The following is a 16,769-nucleotide window of genomic DNA, read 5'->3' on the forward strand; positions in this document are numbered from 1 at the left end:
CCTGGAGCCAGGATCCGTCCTGAGAAAACGCCGCACAATGCAATAGAAGAGATGGCTGCGTAACCCCAGTTAAAGATAGCTCGGCCGCGGCCCGGGTTCGATGACATCCTTTTCTGGAGCAAGCGTGCCAAAGGCCGGAGAAGATGAGTTCAGCCTGAAAACATTTCACCCGCAACAAAGCGCTTTCTAGAGGGAAGGAGGTAAAAAAATGGGCACTCGTACCTCTCGCTGAGCCGCAGGTGTCTCCCGGCTGGGCCCTTAGGGCACCGGCTGCTGTATTTTGGGAGCTGCGTACACTGCGCCCAGCTCCCCTTGATGCACGTACCCGGGGCGTCTTCCCCCACGGGCCCCGGACCCCCCGGATGCGGCAGGCGATGCTCAGCAGCGAGGGCAGGCAGGGGCGGCCTCATCCAGCCCCGGCGGGCCAGGATGCCCCGGCAAGGTGTGCGCAGCATTTCTGTCCGGAAAAGCACGGGTTATATTCAGGCAGGAGCCGGCGTGGTCCTGAGGAAGGAGGGGGACAAGGGGCGGTGACATGGGGCACCCCGAGCACTTGCCTGATGCCTCCGGCTGGGACCAGAGCATCCCACGCCCGGTGCGCGATGCCGACGTGCCGTGCTCGGTGCCGGGTCCTGGCACGGTGCTCAGCACCCGGTACCAGTGCTGGGTGCCCAGTGCCTCATCCCAGGGCAGGGTGCGCAGTACGGAGCACCCAGCACCCCGCTTCCTGACACCCCCCCCCACCCCACTGCTGATGCCCCGTACCCAGCGCCCGGTGCCCCGCATCCTCTGCCCGGTGCCCCGTCCCGGAGCCCCGCCGCGGTGCCGGCAGGTGCCGCTGTGCGCCCGGTGCTGGATTGGGGCGGGGAGCGGGGGGGCGGCGGCGGGGGCCGGACCGGGGCGGCGGCGGGCGGGCAGCGGGGCCGGGCGGTGCGGGGCGTCCCTCCCGCCGCGGCTGCCAGCGCCGCCGGCACCATGGGCTGCTGCTGCTGCTGCCGCCTCCTCGCCCTCCTCCTCCTTCCCCTCCTCCTCCTCCTCCCGGCAGGTAAGGGGCCGCCGCCGCACCGGGCTAGGGGGTACCGGGGGGTGGATGGCGGTACCGGGGACCCCCCGTGCCGGGCTGGGAGCGATGCGATGGGGACGGGGGGGGGGGGGGGGGGGGAAAGGCAGCTCCCCCACCCCCTTGCCGGGGACAGCCCGGGCAGGATGCCCGGAGAAGGGGTCCGCCGAGCAACCCCCCCCCGTGCCCACGGCCACCCCGACACCAGTGGGGCCGGGCGAGAGGCGTTTCACCCCCCTTTTCCTCCACCCCTGCTCCGCAGAGGGGTTCCCCAGCTGGCCTGAAGCCGGGGCACAGGAGAACAACTTCAGGGGACCACCAACATCTTCTTTCAGGCAGCCCCCCTCCCCACTTTGAAGGCACTTTTATCGCTCGCCCCAGCCTTGAGCAGAGGCTCTTGCACACCCCGCACTTTCCCCGGCCACCCAAAGGCATCTCCCTCCTCCCGCCCCCCAGCGATACCCACATCCCCATTTCCCCACACCCCCCCGTTTGACATCTTCCCCCCAGTAACGTCAGCCGGAGGGGACGGTTCGGTCCCCGGCCGATGCGACAGCACACGCAGGTCATCCCTCCGTCCAGGCTGGGTTTTTAATAAACACCCCGAAGAGCTGCTTGCTCAGAAACACACAAAACACACTTGCATAACCAAGCGATGGGGAGACCCGCAAGGAGAAATACATCGGGCAAAGCTGTCGTTATCAAACCGCTCTCTGCAGGCGGCAGAGCAGCAGCACGAGGGGACGAGGCCGGGTGAGGTTTTGAGCAGCCGCTTTCCCTAAAGCTCAGCTGGGGAGGCCGCATCTGCAGGACCCAAACCATCATCCCAGACCGGAGCAGCTTGTGGGAGAGCTTCCCCTGTTAAGTGACCCCGCTGGTGCGAGAGCTGGCTAAATCCTTCTCCTTGTAAAGCAGGACTTTGCCAACAAGCTCTTGTTTTGGTGCTTTCCAAGCAGGAGCATTGGGGAGGGGTGGGGATGAAGCCGCGTTTTACACCGCAGGGATGCTAGGGATGCTGCTCGCTTCCTTCGCAGGCGTCTGCCCGGCCCCAATTCGGCTGCCGCCTCGGCGAGTCGCTCGAAAGCGGCCGGCTTCTGCTGGGAGTCAGCCCTCGGCCGCTTCGGGGTTGGGAGGCGGGTTTTTCCCAGCGCCCCGGGCCAAACCCAAAGCCGTTCCCACGACCATCCCTCTCCACAGCACCAACACCGGCAGGGCTTGGCAGAAGAGCCGGGGAAGATTTCCCCGGAGTACGGTCTCATTGCTCTCAGGCTGCTCCTAAACACCCCTAAAGCCCCAAATGTTTTGGATGCTTGCTATGAGTCCCCATACCCCCCCCCCCCAAAATAGTACTTAAAGATATCAATATTTATCACCCGTGAGAAAACAAAAAGCATGACTTAAATATGCTTCGAGCTCATTCTTCAGGACTTACTGATAGAGAGGACGTCACTGGGCAGGAACACGAGAAGGCTGGGCTTTGCCTGGCCACATAATGAAATAATAGCATCTCTCTCCTGAAGTTTTATCCTGTCATTACTTCTTGTTCTGGATGTAGAGTCGAACCTGTTTTACTTGGCTGATGTGACGCCTGCCCCCCCCCTGTACAAACACCCCGTTGCTGCAGCCCACCCCCCCCTTCAGCAACTCACCCCGCTCCCCGGCCGAGACCTGCGAGAGGCAGCTTCGGGCTTTCCATGCTTCGGGTGCTCCTGGGGAGGAAAAAGCTGCTTTTTTTTTTTAGGGTGTCCCCCCCCCCCCGGCACAGTGGACTGCTTTGAGCCGCCACAGAGGAAACAACCTTTCAGTGCTTCCAGCCCCGCTCCCCCGTACAGGGGGTGAAAGGCAGGGGAGCTGGGTAGGTCGTTATCCCCTCTCCCAGCCAGCAAAAGCTTTGGCCTCTAACACCAGAGGATGCTCCAAAAGTCCTCTGCTGAACCCAATTCCTTCCCCTCGCGGGGAAGGCTGCCATGGGGCTGGTGCATGTTGAAAGCTGCACCTCGAAACAGTCATTAGCAGCTAGCCAGGAAAATGATTTAGCTGATATGTTACTGCTTGGGCAGAGCTGCTGTTTGCAACATGCCAGACCAGCTTGAGAGCCATATCCAAGGAATCCAGCTGGGAAAATGGCTTTTGGGGGGCTGAGCCCAGCCACACTGCCAGGTCCGGCTGCCAACCTCCCAGCCCACAGCTGACAAGGGGTTTCTCCTCCCGTGGAGGAACGTCCCAGGGAAATAAGCACAGCGTAACACGTAGTTGCATGTTTCAAAAAATGTAATAAGCAATATCTAAAGTATTTATTTTTTTTAATTTAAACCAAGCAAAAAATCATTTTAGAAAGCGCTGGTGCTGTCAACTACTGCTCCTAACAAAGGCAAAGCTCACACCGAGACAAAACGTTCCCACGGCACCCCGCGATGGGCTAAAGCCACCGTGCGAGGTGCCAGCCTGCCCACGCACCCCAGAGGGGACACGGGGCCCTGCCAGCCAGGGCCTCTCCAGGAACACAGAGGCTTTTCCACCCCACGTCCGCAGACAGCTCTGGCTGCACAGGTTGACCAGTAGCCACAGGTTGCTTTGTGACTCAGAAGGAAAAAACCCTTTAACCACCCCTCTTCACCTCCTTTTCGGCTGTAATTTCATTGCAGCTTCAGAATAAAGTGCTTCATGAGTTGAATAATTAAGCAACAGTTGGCAATGGGGGAAAACATCATGTTTTCTTTGCAAAGGAGCTGGCCAGAGGGACCGCGGAGCAAGCAGGCAAACATCATCCTTTTTCAAAGCTGGCATGAGCTGCCCCTGCAGGATGGTGAAGCTGTCCACCTGGTTCCTCAAGAGCCATCTGCCTGCAACAGCTTTCCTCAGGGTCTGAAAAGCATCCAAGAGCAAGCCAGGACCCCCCACCTTTGCTCCTCCCTCCCTTGCAATCGCCTGGAGAGGAGCAGCTGCTGCTCCCAAGCCAGGCCATAACCCACCAGCCACTGAAGACCTCACTTGAAGCCCCTCTTTGCCCAAAACTTGCCCCAAACCCCCAACTTGACATATTTGGCCACGTGGATTTTGCTCTTACCTTTTGCACCTCCGAGAGATGCTGGCACAACCCCTGCACCCAGGGAGGTGGGTACTGATGGGTTGGCTCAGCAAGCAAGCCCCGGGGAGCTGCATCCTCAAGGAGGGCTGCCAAGGGACATGGCCAGGGTGCCCCGGTCAGCGGCACCTTTGGGACAGCCTCTTCCACAGGGATGGATCCTCCAGATGGTGAGGGATACAGAGACAGCACATTCATTTCCACTGCATAGCTGTTTCTCTTAGCTACAGAAAGCTTCTGGCTTCGGAGCAATTAGACCTAAACCATTTAATGACCATGCAGCAGAAGAAAACTAATCATGCAGGAAGCCAGCTTGGCGTACCAGTAAATCAGAGCGACTGCAGATTCATTTGATCTGACAGCCTCGACTTCTTCCTGCAGTTGTTGGATAGCTTTGCCTGTTACCTGGCGATGTTTCTGGCCCCTGATTTTCTCACTTGGTTCCTTCCTCCTCTCACAACCGGTTTTATACCCTCCCCAACACAACCTGGCATCGAACCGAGAGGTGATACAGCAGGAACCGAGCAGGCAGCGAAGCAGCAGCGCATCACCCAGGGGTGATGCTCCCAACGCTGCTGCTAGCGTTACAGGTCACCAGCAAGCACACGTGGTGCTGGAGGTTTGCTACAGCCCTGGAGAGCCACTGTGTCAGCTCTGGTTTATTATAAGCTCAAAGGTGTCCCGAGCGTTGCCGTTACCCACGTGGGTCCCTCCGAGCTGGCTTGGAGAGCTGAGCTGTTCCCAGCTCACCCCATCATCCTCATTTCCCAAGGAGAACAAGGCAGAGCTCTGCAGCAGTGCCCTAGAGAAGCAGAGACACCAGCCCAATATTTAAGTCAGCCACCACATGCTCCTTCTTCCTTCTCTTCTATCAGTACGGAGTTTAGTCAGACCCTTATTTACTGCAGAGAGGTGAGCAACATCAAAGCCAAAATTACATGGTGACAGAGAAGGTGAGGCAGCCCAGTGCTGAACAGCTTGAAAAACAAGCCCAACCCAAAGCAAAAACCAGTTTTATTTAGTTATGGTCATCACAAGGAGACCTTTAACCATCCATAGCTAGATGCTACCAGTTTTATAGCTAAGCAGCAGCAACACAATCAAAGTTACACCTGAGCATCACCAAGGGGGAAGGGAAGTGCAAAAAAACCCCACCAGCAGGCAGGGAAGTCTCTAGCTACAGAAACCCAAACCAAGCCAACGAGGTCATGAACAGGAAGTCCTCACCCTATATTCAAACAGAAATTCTTTTACTGCTCTGCATCACTTAACCTAGCAATAAACCAACACAGGCTGCAGGCCCGAAGAAGCCGGAGTTGCTCTGTCATTATTACTCAGGCATAAAAGATAAGCCCCACAAAAAAACCCCCACATTGTGCATCACCCAAAGCAAGGCACACTAACTCACCTTAGCTTGTAGGGTCCAACTACTCCCCTGAAAAAGTTAAAACAAAAAATTCTTCATCCCTGTACACAAGTTTTCCCTTCTTAACCCCCCATTTATAATTAATTACCCCCAAAGCTTTCTTTACAACCTCAGGCATCCCATGCAGAAAGAGCCCCTGCTCCCACCACCAGCTTTTATTGGAGAGCCCCAGGTGTGCTAACAGCCCCCGCTCACCCCGAGGAGCCGCACCTGGCACCCCCACCCACGCACCCTCGGCCCATTGGGCCGGGACCTCCACTTAAGCTGGGGCTCAGGGGCCCCTTTTTTGTGTTGGCTGTGAGATAAATACACATATTAATACTATTATTTAGGAGCTGGCTTGCTTGTAGTGGTTTTGGGCATATTTTTGGTTGTGGTTTTTTTTTTTTGGGGTACGACATGTGTTGTGAGTAACTTAATTTATTTTTTTGAGTTGATATTCCAATTTATTTTTTTTTTCTGATCATCTCGAATTTAAGGAATGCCCTAGTTTTGAGCAGAGAATAGGGCTGTATTTAGCATCCTTATTTATTTACTCTGGGTACACCTTGTAGATATGCAGTGAGCTTTCTGTTGACTTTTGCTCTTGAAACAGAGACCCGTAAGCTGGATATGCTGCTTAAATAGAGTTTTGTTCAGGTCCTTCTATTAGCAGCTGCTGCACTGACATGGCAAATGGTCCCCTCGCCTGAGCAAGGTATGCTATGGATTATTCTCCATCTGTTGTTGTGTTCCTGGCTTTCAGAAAGGATGGTTAGATTCCATGTGTAAGTACAGCGAGGACAAATGGGTGGGAGGCAGAAGAAAATAATATTACTGTTACAGAAGCCTATGATATTCCCGGGGCCTTGGCTGCTAAAGGAGCATCCCTTGTAGCAGCTGGGGTATGGGTGCCTTGGTGGGGTCGGGCTGAGAGCATCACTGTGTGTGCTGTGAGGGTTAGGTCATGGGGACCTCCTGGTCGTTACGTCAGGTGTGATGAGTCATGAAGTGAAGCTCGTTAAAAGCTCCATCGCTGCCTTATCAGTGGATGTTTGTTTGCTGTGGCACGGCTGCTCCATCTGATGTCATTCACTTGGACTAGAGATCTTCTCTTGTTGTGGGTTTTTTTTTTGTAATGCTGTGTTTCAGCTGGCAGAACAACTTAAAAGCTTGCTGGGATGGTTTCTGGAGTGCCTGAGAGACGCATCCGTAGCTGGAGAGGCTGCCAGCCCAGGTCCGGCAGCTGTTTCCCAAGCAGAGCATGGGAAGCGTTCGGCTTCCCCAAGGCTGAGACCTCCACCTTTGCGTGGCCTCCAGAAGCCAGGAGAGCAGCACACAAATGGGAGAGGGGGGTAACCCATCAGGTGGATGGCACATTCCTGGCGTTGGCAGGTGATTAGGCTTCGTAATCCCCAGGAGTAAGGTGTTTGTAGGATGGGGATTTGGGTTTTTGGTTGGTTTTGGCTGGTTCTTATGCTCTTAGGGATGACAACTTAGAAAGATGACCTTTCAAAGCTCCTGTAGGGCTGCAAAGTGCCACTGCTGTTTTCCTTGGGGTTTACCTTGGCCTCTGCTCTGAGCTGGACTCCAGCAGGGTGGTCAACGGCCTGAAGTGAATCAGATGGGCAAATTCCTCAGGGCTGAACTATGCTCGGCATCCTTTGATAGCTAACATCCTCCAGTCCCTCTGACAACCCCTGTCTGAGGTTGTTTCAGCCTTGGAAGTCATGTGGTCTTAAAATAAGTTTCCTAGTGGGTTTTTTGTCCCTTATTGCAGTGAACTGCTCGGGTTCCTGCTCACAGCTGCAGCTCCTACAGACCAGATGTTGGAGAAACAAGGAAACCCCCACTTTAGCTTTTCTTTTCCTTTTTTTTAGGTGTGTTGGTAGAGGTCTGGGCTTGCAGACAAGCTGGGTGGTCTTGTGGCCACCCACCTCCCTAGGGACAGGCTGTCCATGAGCTGGGTGCAGTGTCGTGAGGACATGTGGAGCTATCAGCCAAGGGGTTCCTCAGCCAGGTCCTTTTTGTCCCCTCATCCTGACCCCGTTCAGAAGCAGCCTGGACTGCTTCTGGGAACCTGGCTGGGATTTTCTTGAGGTGCCAAGGGGGAAGAGCTTGTGGGTGAGAGCTGCACCCCGGGGTAGCTGCTGGGTCCCAGGTCCTCTGATGGAGGTGATGGCTCAGGGGAACGAGAGCGTAGCAGGGGGCTGGCCCAGGCAGCTGCCGAGGTTAATGCAGCACTATTGATCTGGAAACCAAAGCTGGGCTGGCAGTGACCACGCGGGGGGAGAAGGGCAAACCCAGGGCTGAGCTGAGCAGCTTGTTCTCCTGGGAGATGTCCCTGTGACCCGCCTGGCTGGGAGCGCTCAGCCAGTGCCCGAGGATTGTTCCTGCATCCAGTTTTGGCTCACCCTTGGAATTTATACCCCTTAGATCTTACCGGAAACTTCCTGACTCATCCTGGCTAGCAGTATTGCCAGCTTTTTGAGGTCCCTGTTGGTTCACCTCCAAAGTTTAAGCAGATCATGAGAGCTCTGCTGACCCAAAGCACAAGCAACGTAGGATGCCAGGGTGGGTTTGCAGAGAGGTGGTAAGCTGCCTGTGTCCAAAAGAGGCTGGAAGCATCTACAGTTCCAGAGAGGTAATGAACTTGGGGGGTAGCTACCAGCCCTGGGAGGGTCCTGCTGCGCTGGATGTAACAGCAACGTGTTGTGCTATGAGCTGCAGGGGCTGCCTGCTACCTGTGGGACAAGTCACCCATCTGAAATGCCAAGGTGTGATGGAGCAAGGATTACTTCACAGCTAGATGTTGAACCTTCATCTGGAGAACGTCCAGGGATGCTCAGTTTGGGTTGGTCAGCGCTTCCAGCACCCTCTGCTACCATATGGCAGCTGGTTTCTGCCCTGGCTCAGTCAGGTCCAGAGCAGACCTCTTAAACCAGTTGATGAGTGCTCTGCTGAGGACAAACATGAGCTGCAAGCTCCTCCTGACAATGCAGCGTCGGGTCAGCTGGGCACCTTCGGGCAGCACCGCAGAGGCTGAGGGGTTTGCTGTCGCAATGGCGCTTGCAGCGACGGCGCGTTGCATCACTGCCGAGGCTGACTTGGTGGTGGCGTAGCTTGTGTGCGTGTGGAAATAATCCAGTGAGCTGAGGCCAGGAGTGCGGGCGCGGGGAGGCTGGTGGAGCTGGGGCAGGATGTGCTGGGGTCCTTGGGTTCTTCGCTCTTGCCTTTCTAGCAACTTCTATTGCTGATAGGACTCACCACCCGTGCATCTCCAAAGCAGAGACCATGCTTCCTCTTGTGTAAGGCCCAGGATGGCTGCATGGTGTTAAAACCTTGAGAAAGACCCTGTTGCTCAATGCTCCTCCTGAATCCAGCCAGGGATTTCATGTCCCACCCTCGGCCATGAAAACCAGCGGGCTGTGCTCTCCTGGGGTTGTGGCTGATGGCGTCTGCAACTCTTGTGATGTACGAGGTTGTGGACTAACAGTACCTGCTAGAAATGACACTTGTGCCTTCTTCCTCTTAAAATAAAAATGCGTGGGACCTGCCTGTGCTGTAGGGGACCTGGCACATCAGCCTGGAGAGCTATGCAAGGGGATGGAGCAGCACAGGGAATACTTGGTTTTATGGCGGCGTGGTGCCTGAACTGAACGAGGAGCCACCAGCCTCCGCAGGAGGAGGGGGGACCCATCAGGTTTGTTCGGATGTGGGCAGGCTTTGTCCTGGTGAGATGCTGTGGGTGAAGCCAAGCTGTTAAACCCAGTGGATTCATCTGAACGAATGGCTTCTAAGCTCAGGATTATCACAGCAATGCAGCTCAAGTTCACGTGGTGCTAACTCCCAGGTATTAACCAGGAAGCCTGAGGTGTAGAGGGCTTGGGGTGATGAGACATCAGAGTGCCCTGTTGACAGCAGGAGCTTTGCAGAAGCTTGGTTTGCTTTGGAAAGCTGGAGGGAGGAGGTGGGATGTCTGGGTGCTTCCCTGCTGCTATGTATGGGGGGGCTGGGTGTGGAAACCATGGGTGCTGAACCAGGTGGCTTATCCAGCAACCAGAGTCCAGCTAGTCATCCATCTCCTCTCCCTTAGGATAAGGTCCATCAGCCTTGTGCCTCAGTAGGACCGACAGCCTGAGGAGGGTGAAAGCTCAGAGGCATCTCCAAGTGCCTGTCCCTGGGTGAAGAGCACCCGTGGCCTCAGTCCCACCTCCCAGACCCTCCTGCTTGGGAAATGGGGTCCATCACAGGGCTATCTACAGTGCCAGGAAAAAAAAAATTCAGTCAAGTGTGCCAGGGACTGGTGCTTCTAAATGCCTTGGCCTCCAGTAGAAGCCATGCCCCAGAGCTGGCTTTAATCCCTGGCCAAGCATATGTTGGCAGTTCCTAGACAGAAAATGTCTTCCTGAAAGGTGTGCTACGTACCCAGTGCTCCCTGCAGTGAGCTGGAGGTCCTTAGCGGAGATGTCTCTGCTGTCCTCCTCTGGTGAGGGTGTGCAGGTTGAGCGAAGATGGATTAGACACCTGCAGCCTTCTGTTTGATTTGATGGCTGAAAACAACCAAAAACATGCTTTAGGGAGTCCCTGCTCACCAATGTGACATCCCACCATTTCTACACAAGGGTGCTAAGAGTTTCTACCTCCCCTTCAGCATGGGGTGCTGTCTGTGCCCTGGGGAGCCCTGTGGCTCTCCTGGGTGCTCAGCAGCAAGGGGCTTTGCTGGAGGAACCCCATGTTGCATGGCCCTTGCTCCCAAATCGGAGTCCCTCCCATGCCACTGTTTCTTGGTGCAGATTTATGTGCAATAAGAGCTGCGCGGTGGGCCAGCAACAGGTCTGTTCTGTCTAAAGCGCATCTCTGGTGCAGGTTGGGTCCTTTCTTGCTACCTTGGGTGGCATTCCAGTTTGACTTGGGGGGGGGAATAGCTGATTTGGCTGTAGCATTTGGCAATATCTCCTTGGGGGGGGGGGGCTTGGTGATGGGGAGGAGAACCTTCTGTGCCCACCAGCGATGTCCAGCCACGTGTGATCTCCAAGTGCCTGCTCACAAAGAGATAGCATGATAGTTGTCTGTCCTCTCACTGCTGTTTCTCACTTAAATAAGCACCAAGCTCCTGTTTCTGGAGCTGAGGTGGGAGTTTGGCTTCAGGGTTCTTACAAAACCAGCGTTTTGCTGAAGCTTTTTGTCCTTCACACTCATAATTAGTTCATTGTGGCTCGTTTGCGCTGGAGCGAGTTCTTGCTCTTCCCAGTGCTGGGCTTGGGATGCTCTGAGGGCTGTAAATAAATGAATACATGGGTATAAATATTCCTCCCGATGTCACTTAGCGTTGGCACGTTCTTCCCTTGGCCCAGCCGTGCCGAGGGAGCTAGCTCCTAGGGCTGAATTTAGCCATCGAGGGTAGGAAGGGGGGGGGGAAGCCCCAGCAGTCTGCTGGTGGCGATAGAGGAAAAAATGAGTCATCTTCATGCTAAGAAATGGAGACAAATGAATGAATGCACAAGGAACTGGGGGGAGAGGAGAAAGAGGCATCTTGTGTTATCGGTCCCAGCTGCGTGGCGGTTGCTGCCGAGGAGGAGCTTGCTCCCCTGCTGCTGTGCGGGCTGCTGGGAGGAGATGCTGGGAAGGTGGAGGGGGCGTCTGGGGGTGGGGGGGACCCCAACCTTGGGAAGAAACAGTGCTGACCCATGGCAGGGCAGCCGGTCTGGTTCAAACCTCACCTGTAGCTCCACAGGGATATTTCACCTATCTTTATTTTAGATGGCTCTCAGCATTTTAAAAACAATAAACTTACTTCCAGCTCCATTCCCAAGCCCCAGGTTGTCCCAAGGATTTCTTGGTTATCGTTCCTTCTTTATTTCCCTCCCAGGGCTGGGCGATGACTCCGCAGCATCGCCACTCGCCCCTGCCAGCCCTCCCTTCCCCGGGGAGGGGACCCCAGCGGGGCCGAGCTCCAGGGATGCAGATGTCCCCACACCGGCTCCTGGCCAGCCCTCGCTGCCCGTGTCCGTGGGACCTGTGGGAGACGGGACATCCTCCAGGCCGGCAGAGGAGGGTGGCCACAACGCCACCCCTGCGGCGGTACTGTCCCCTGCTCCTGCCTCCGTCACCGCGGCCACCGTCACCATAGCAGAGAGCCCATCCGTAGCCTCCAAGCCCAGCTCGGTGCTACCAACCTTGGAGACAGCCTCAGGTCTTCGGACAGCAAATACTGCCAGCTTGGCAAGAGGCACGATGGATTTGGGGACAGCTCCCCGCCCCACGGGTATACCTGCATCACCATCCTCCTCCTCCCTCCCCACCAGCGACCGGTATTCATCCCCCGGGACGGTCTTGTCCCCCACGCCCGTCCTCAAGAGCCCTGGCATCACCCAGCCACCGGCACCGACCAAGGACGTCTCTTCCCTGGGGACGCTCGCCATGGCATCAAGCCTGGCCGTGGAGCCGACGTCCCCCCCAGTGACTGTGATGAGCCCCACCGCGGCCGTAGCCACGGACACCGGCAAAACCACCCTCTCCACCGGAGTCACCATGGAAGAGGTGCCGCGCGCCTTGAGCGCAGGTGAGCCCCGCCGCTCTCCGTTTGCATATAGAGATATAACGTCAACATTGAGGTGCTCAGAGCCCCCCAAATCGGAAGGGGAGAGGTGGCTGACCTTCTGAGAGCAGCGTTCAGCAAAAGCTGAGCTTTCCTGGAGGAGCCTATGGCATCTGCTCCACCGGTGGAGGCAAGGACTCATAGATACCAAATCTCCCTTGCCTGCAGATGTGAATAAAATCCTCAGTTGCAAATTTGACTTGAAACACTTCAGGATGAGAGGAAACACGTGCCTGGATGGTGGGTGCAGCCTGAGTTAGGAAGATGTAGGGTTTTTTTCTCCCTCCTGGAGACCTCTCTGAGCTGACGCTAGCTTTCACCTGTCCTCTTGTGCAAGCTCGCATAGCTTCTAAGTGCTTCGTAAGGCCAGAAAAGGGAGGGATGGGGAGCATTTATAGCTTTGGCTCAGCACCAAATGCTGCCTGGTGCTGGGAGGAGCATCAAGGAGCAGGTTCATAGTCCTCCAGCAAAGCCCAGCTGTGTTTTATCCCAAATCCACCTGCCCTGCCTTGATGGGAAGGGAGGTCACGGCAAAAATATAGGGGTGCCCAACGTCCTCCACAGGAGCTTTGGGAAGCAGCGAGGAAACGTGTGCCCCCCACAGCCAGAGACGGCTGGCATGGGTGTATCGGGAACAGCCGGGGTGTGGGGTGGGGGCGATGGGGCTGGGACTTGCGGGGGGGGATGCTGAGCGTTGCGCTTTCTGATGGACCCTCCGCAGGGAGCATCGTGGCCATAACCGTGACGGTCATCGTGGTGGTGGTGCTGGTTTTCGGCGCAGCGGCGTACCTCAAGATCAGGTAAGGCTGGTTTTGGGGCACCTGCCGGTGGGGTGCTCGAGCTGTGCCCGCTCCCTGCCAGGCTGCAGCCCCTCTCACCATCGCAGAGGTGATGCTCACCAGGAAAGCCCTGGCGAGATGCTGTCCCCGAGCCCGGCGGGGCGATGCGCAGCCTCCAGTCCCAGAACAGCCGCATTTTCTACCGCTTCTATATGGAAAAGCAGAGTGTTTTCTTCCTCGTTTTACAACAGCCTCACTCAAATGCCAGAGACGCTGTTGAGCACAGTCGTAACCAGTAATTATTATCCCTAGGACGAGCTGCTGCCGCGGGTCTTGCTGTGACTTGGCCAACGCACGGCAGCGCGGCCCAGCACCGAGCGTCTGTAACGAGGCTTTGCTGACAACCGAGTCGAGCGAAGTTCTTGTTTTAATGCCCTGGCGTGTCCTAGTTCGGTTCAACGGGAGCAAAATTCTGCCTGGGCTCATCTTCTGTCTTGGCGCTTCCTGCTAAAATATCCCAAAACTTGACCTAGTGAGGACTTGCATGCGTTTTTTGTTGTCGCCTCACGGTAAAATAATTAAGAAGCCAGCAAAGCAGCAACCGGTAACGCTGGGCGGTTTGCTTTCCCCTGGCAGGCACTCCTCCTACGGCAGGCTGTTGGATGACCATGACTACGGCTCCTGGGGCAACTACAACAACCCTCTCTATGATGACTCCTAGCAGGGATGAGGAACAACAACAACAAAAATCAAATCCATAATTTATAAGCGCTTCTGCAGCAGAGCATCCGCTGTCGAGGAGATGCCCAGGCGCCGAGCCACCGCTGCGGGCAGGATTATGGCTGGTCCGGCGGATGACGGGCAACCGGAGGGTGGGGCGTGCAGCGCCCACAATAAACCTGAATTTTGGCCTTTGCGTAGGAAATTCTGGTTTCCCGGGACATGTCGGCCACGTGGTTCGTAGGGAAGGGAACCCCAATTCCCCAGGGGGAAAGGATGGGCGGAGGTAAAGGGAGAGGACGGAGGTTCAGCCCGTGCCGTGGCATCCTTTGAAATGCTGCTGCCCCACGGCTCGGGGGGGGGGGGCATGCGGCGGTGCTGAGCCACAGCCAGCAGCGGGCGGGGGTGTCCCCTGCTTTCACGTACCCCTTCCTCCAAAATCACCTCCCTGCCTCGCCCCGCGGTGAAATCCTTCGCCTTGCTGCGCCAGGGACCACAAGTAGTTACGGGGCTGCTCCATCGCTGCTCCCTTTCTTTTTCTGCACGTGCTTCTGTGCAGAAGCTCATAATTACGTTTTTTTTCCATTTCATTGTATTTTTCCCCCCAAACACAGCCCGGGAGCCCGTGGGAAGGTGCACTGACCACCATTGATGTGCCGCATTTCACACGGGTGGGTGCTTGCTCTGCAGCTTTATTTTTAATCCTTGAGAAACTTAGCCACTAAAATAGAGTGAAGAGGGGTTGTTTTTTTTTTAATCCTCAATTTATGCATTCAGCTACTAGCGTGTGCAGCTGGGGGGTGGCTGATGGCAGGGCTGGTTGGGGGAGGAGATGCTTCCCCCCCTTGCTCCACCACTTCTGCCTCCGGCTAAATCCCCCGGCAGTGAAAAGCAAAGCCCCCAGCCCGAGTGGCCTTGACAAATAAATCAAGTTGAAAAGGTTTAGGGCATCCCAGCGAGCCCCCAGAGCTGGTCAGCGTCACCTTGGCGGTTGCCGATCGGCCGCTTCCCGCAGACCCCCAGCAAGACGGTGGCACGACTGAGTTTCCGGAGGGATTTTGGGGGAAGGCAGCAGCACCCCTCCTCAGGTAGAGATGTGCCAATTTGCCGCGTTTTACGTCCCTGCTCTTAATTACCGACTGTTTTCTTGCACGGGGAGGGCGGGAGGTGCAGCAGGGCGTGTGCTGGTAGAGGGAGGGCGACCAAGAAGAAGCCGCTGTTCCCTATGGGATGCAGACAGGTGAGGCGGGAGAGGCTCGAGCTGCCATCTCACCCCCAACGCAGGCGGTGCTTTGCTTCAGGTTAAGCGGCGGCAGGGAAACAGGCTCTGCTGTTCACCCCGGCTGCTAAATGAAACGTTCCGGGGAACATCAAAGCTCAGAGCGTTTGCATGATTGCTTCCCACAACAGATGCGTCATCTCTTGATTTTCATCAAGCAAGCGTCATAAATGCGGCCGGCACTATAACAGCCACCTGGAAAGGTCGGGAGAAACGAGGACATCTCCTCCAGCTCGGCTTCCCAAAAGGAAATGCAATCCTTCTGCAATGTCCTTTTCCTTCCTAGCCTTTTTTAGCCTCTGCCGCGGCCCGTCCTTTCCCCTGCCTTTTGATATGAGCGTCGGTCGGGTGGCTGAAGCCCGGCTCAGCAGCCAGACTTCAGCGTGAGATTTGCTGGCACTAAGCCTAACCGCTAAGCTGTGGAGAACGAGCTGCTCCTCGTCCTCTTTTAGTTCAAACGGGGAGGAAACGGTGAGTAAAGCAGCAAACGCTCGCTGCACCTTCAAACCACAGCCAGCGCGGGAAACTCTTGGGGCTGGGATTATATATGGGGTGAGATCTACGGTAGGACCGGCTCTGGATCCCGCTCGCTCTCTTCCCTGGGACAGCATCCTGCCAGCTATTCCCAAAATGCTCCGGAGACATGGGATGCGCTTAGGGAGGCAGGGGAAGAGAGGGGAAGGCGATGCCGAGGCAGGAAGCGCAGCAGCGGCGCAGGCTCCGAGGATGCTCGGGATGAGCAAAACTCCCTTTTACCTTTTTGGCGGGCAAGATGCAGCAAATTAGGCCACCTTGGCTAAGAATCACAGACTAGGTGAACAAACCCCCCCACTCTTCTCCCTTCTTTTCTTGAAATAAATTGGATGGCACGGTGTCGTCCAAAAACCCACCCCAAACTAGGAAAGGAAAAATCACTCACTTTGCTCAAACGTTGCTGCTAAAATAAGTGACGGAATAAAGGGAGAGGAAAAGCCATCACCTTCAGTTAAAAAATTTATAATTCCCCAGGGGAATAAATTCCTTTTCCATGAAGGAGAAAAGAAATCGGGTGTCATCTTAAGTCAGACCTCATCAGTGCGGGCTAATTTCACATGCAAACTCATACTTCGTCTCTGCACCAGCGGCGAAAACCAGACACCGTCTCGTCCCCGGCGCTGCCAAGCTGTGGGTCCGCACGGCTGACCCGTGGGGTCCGCTCTCCCGCTCGACCCTACGCTGGGATGCTTAAAATGAATCAATCTCTCTTGCCTACAACGCAAGGAAGAGGTTGTACGTATTTTTGGGGATATCTCGGGACGAAAAAGAGATTCCTCGCTTCCCGCAAGAGCCTGGGACCAGAAACCATCCCCAGGGCTTTTTCTTTGCTCCCCGGCATGGTGTAAGGAGCAAAGCTAAACCTCTGCCCTAAAGCACTCACCTAACAGGTAAGGTAAAAGGAGAAAGCATTTCTTTTCTTCTTTCCTTGAAAAAAGGCTTCTTGCAAAACCCCTGGTATTCTTTTTTAACGGCGCTCACTGCTGGGGGCAGAAAGGAAGGCGTGAGGACATCACTCACCGACTCCCAGCAGCAAATCATCAATGAATACAGCACGTTTGTTCCCAGAGCCTGGAAACAGAGCCGAAAACAGCAGGCGGGGGTACGTGGTGCGGTGCCACCCCCCCCCCCCCGGCCTCAGAGCATCCTCCGTAAAATGAAAGGGGTAAGCGAAGGTGAGCCGGGCTCCCAGCTCGGGGCCAAAATCAGCTGGGGAAGGGCTCGCAAGGCTGGGTACCGTGAGATACGCCCCGGGTAAAAGCTACGGCGGGGACCGTGACCGAGACGCCCTGGCTCTGCCCACGCC

The 16,769-nt window shown here is 56.0% G+C and overlaps 1 protein-coding gene across 1 annotated transcript; it reads left to right on the plus strand.

Annotated features, from left to right (window-relative positions):
- Positions 1–923: 923 nt before the first annotated feature.
- PARM1 (prostate androgen-regulated mucin-like protein 1) lies at positions 924–13,847 on the plus strand. Its single transcript, XM_075750707.1, has 4 exons — positions 924–1,045; positions 11,423–12,115; positions 12,873–12,951; positions 13,567–13,847. Exons 1-4 carry the CDS (start codon positions 976–978, stop codon positions 13,649–13,651), a joined length of 927 nt encoding a protein of 308 aa, XP_075606822.1. The 5' UTR covers positions 924–975; the 3' UTR covers positions 13,652–13,847.
- Positions 13,848–16,769: the final 2,922 nt, after the last annotated feature.

Source organism: Balearica regulorum, chromosome 4, assembly GCF_011004875.1.
Source record: "Balearica regulorum gibbericeps isolate bBalReg1 chromosome 4, bBalReg1.pri, whole genome shotgun sequence".
Classification (NCBI taxonomy): domain Eukaryota; kingdom Metazoa; phylum Chordata; class Aves; order Gruiformes; family Gruidae; genus Balearica; species Balearica regulorum.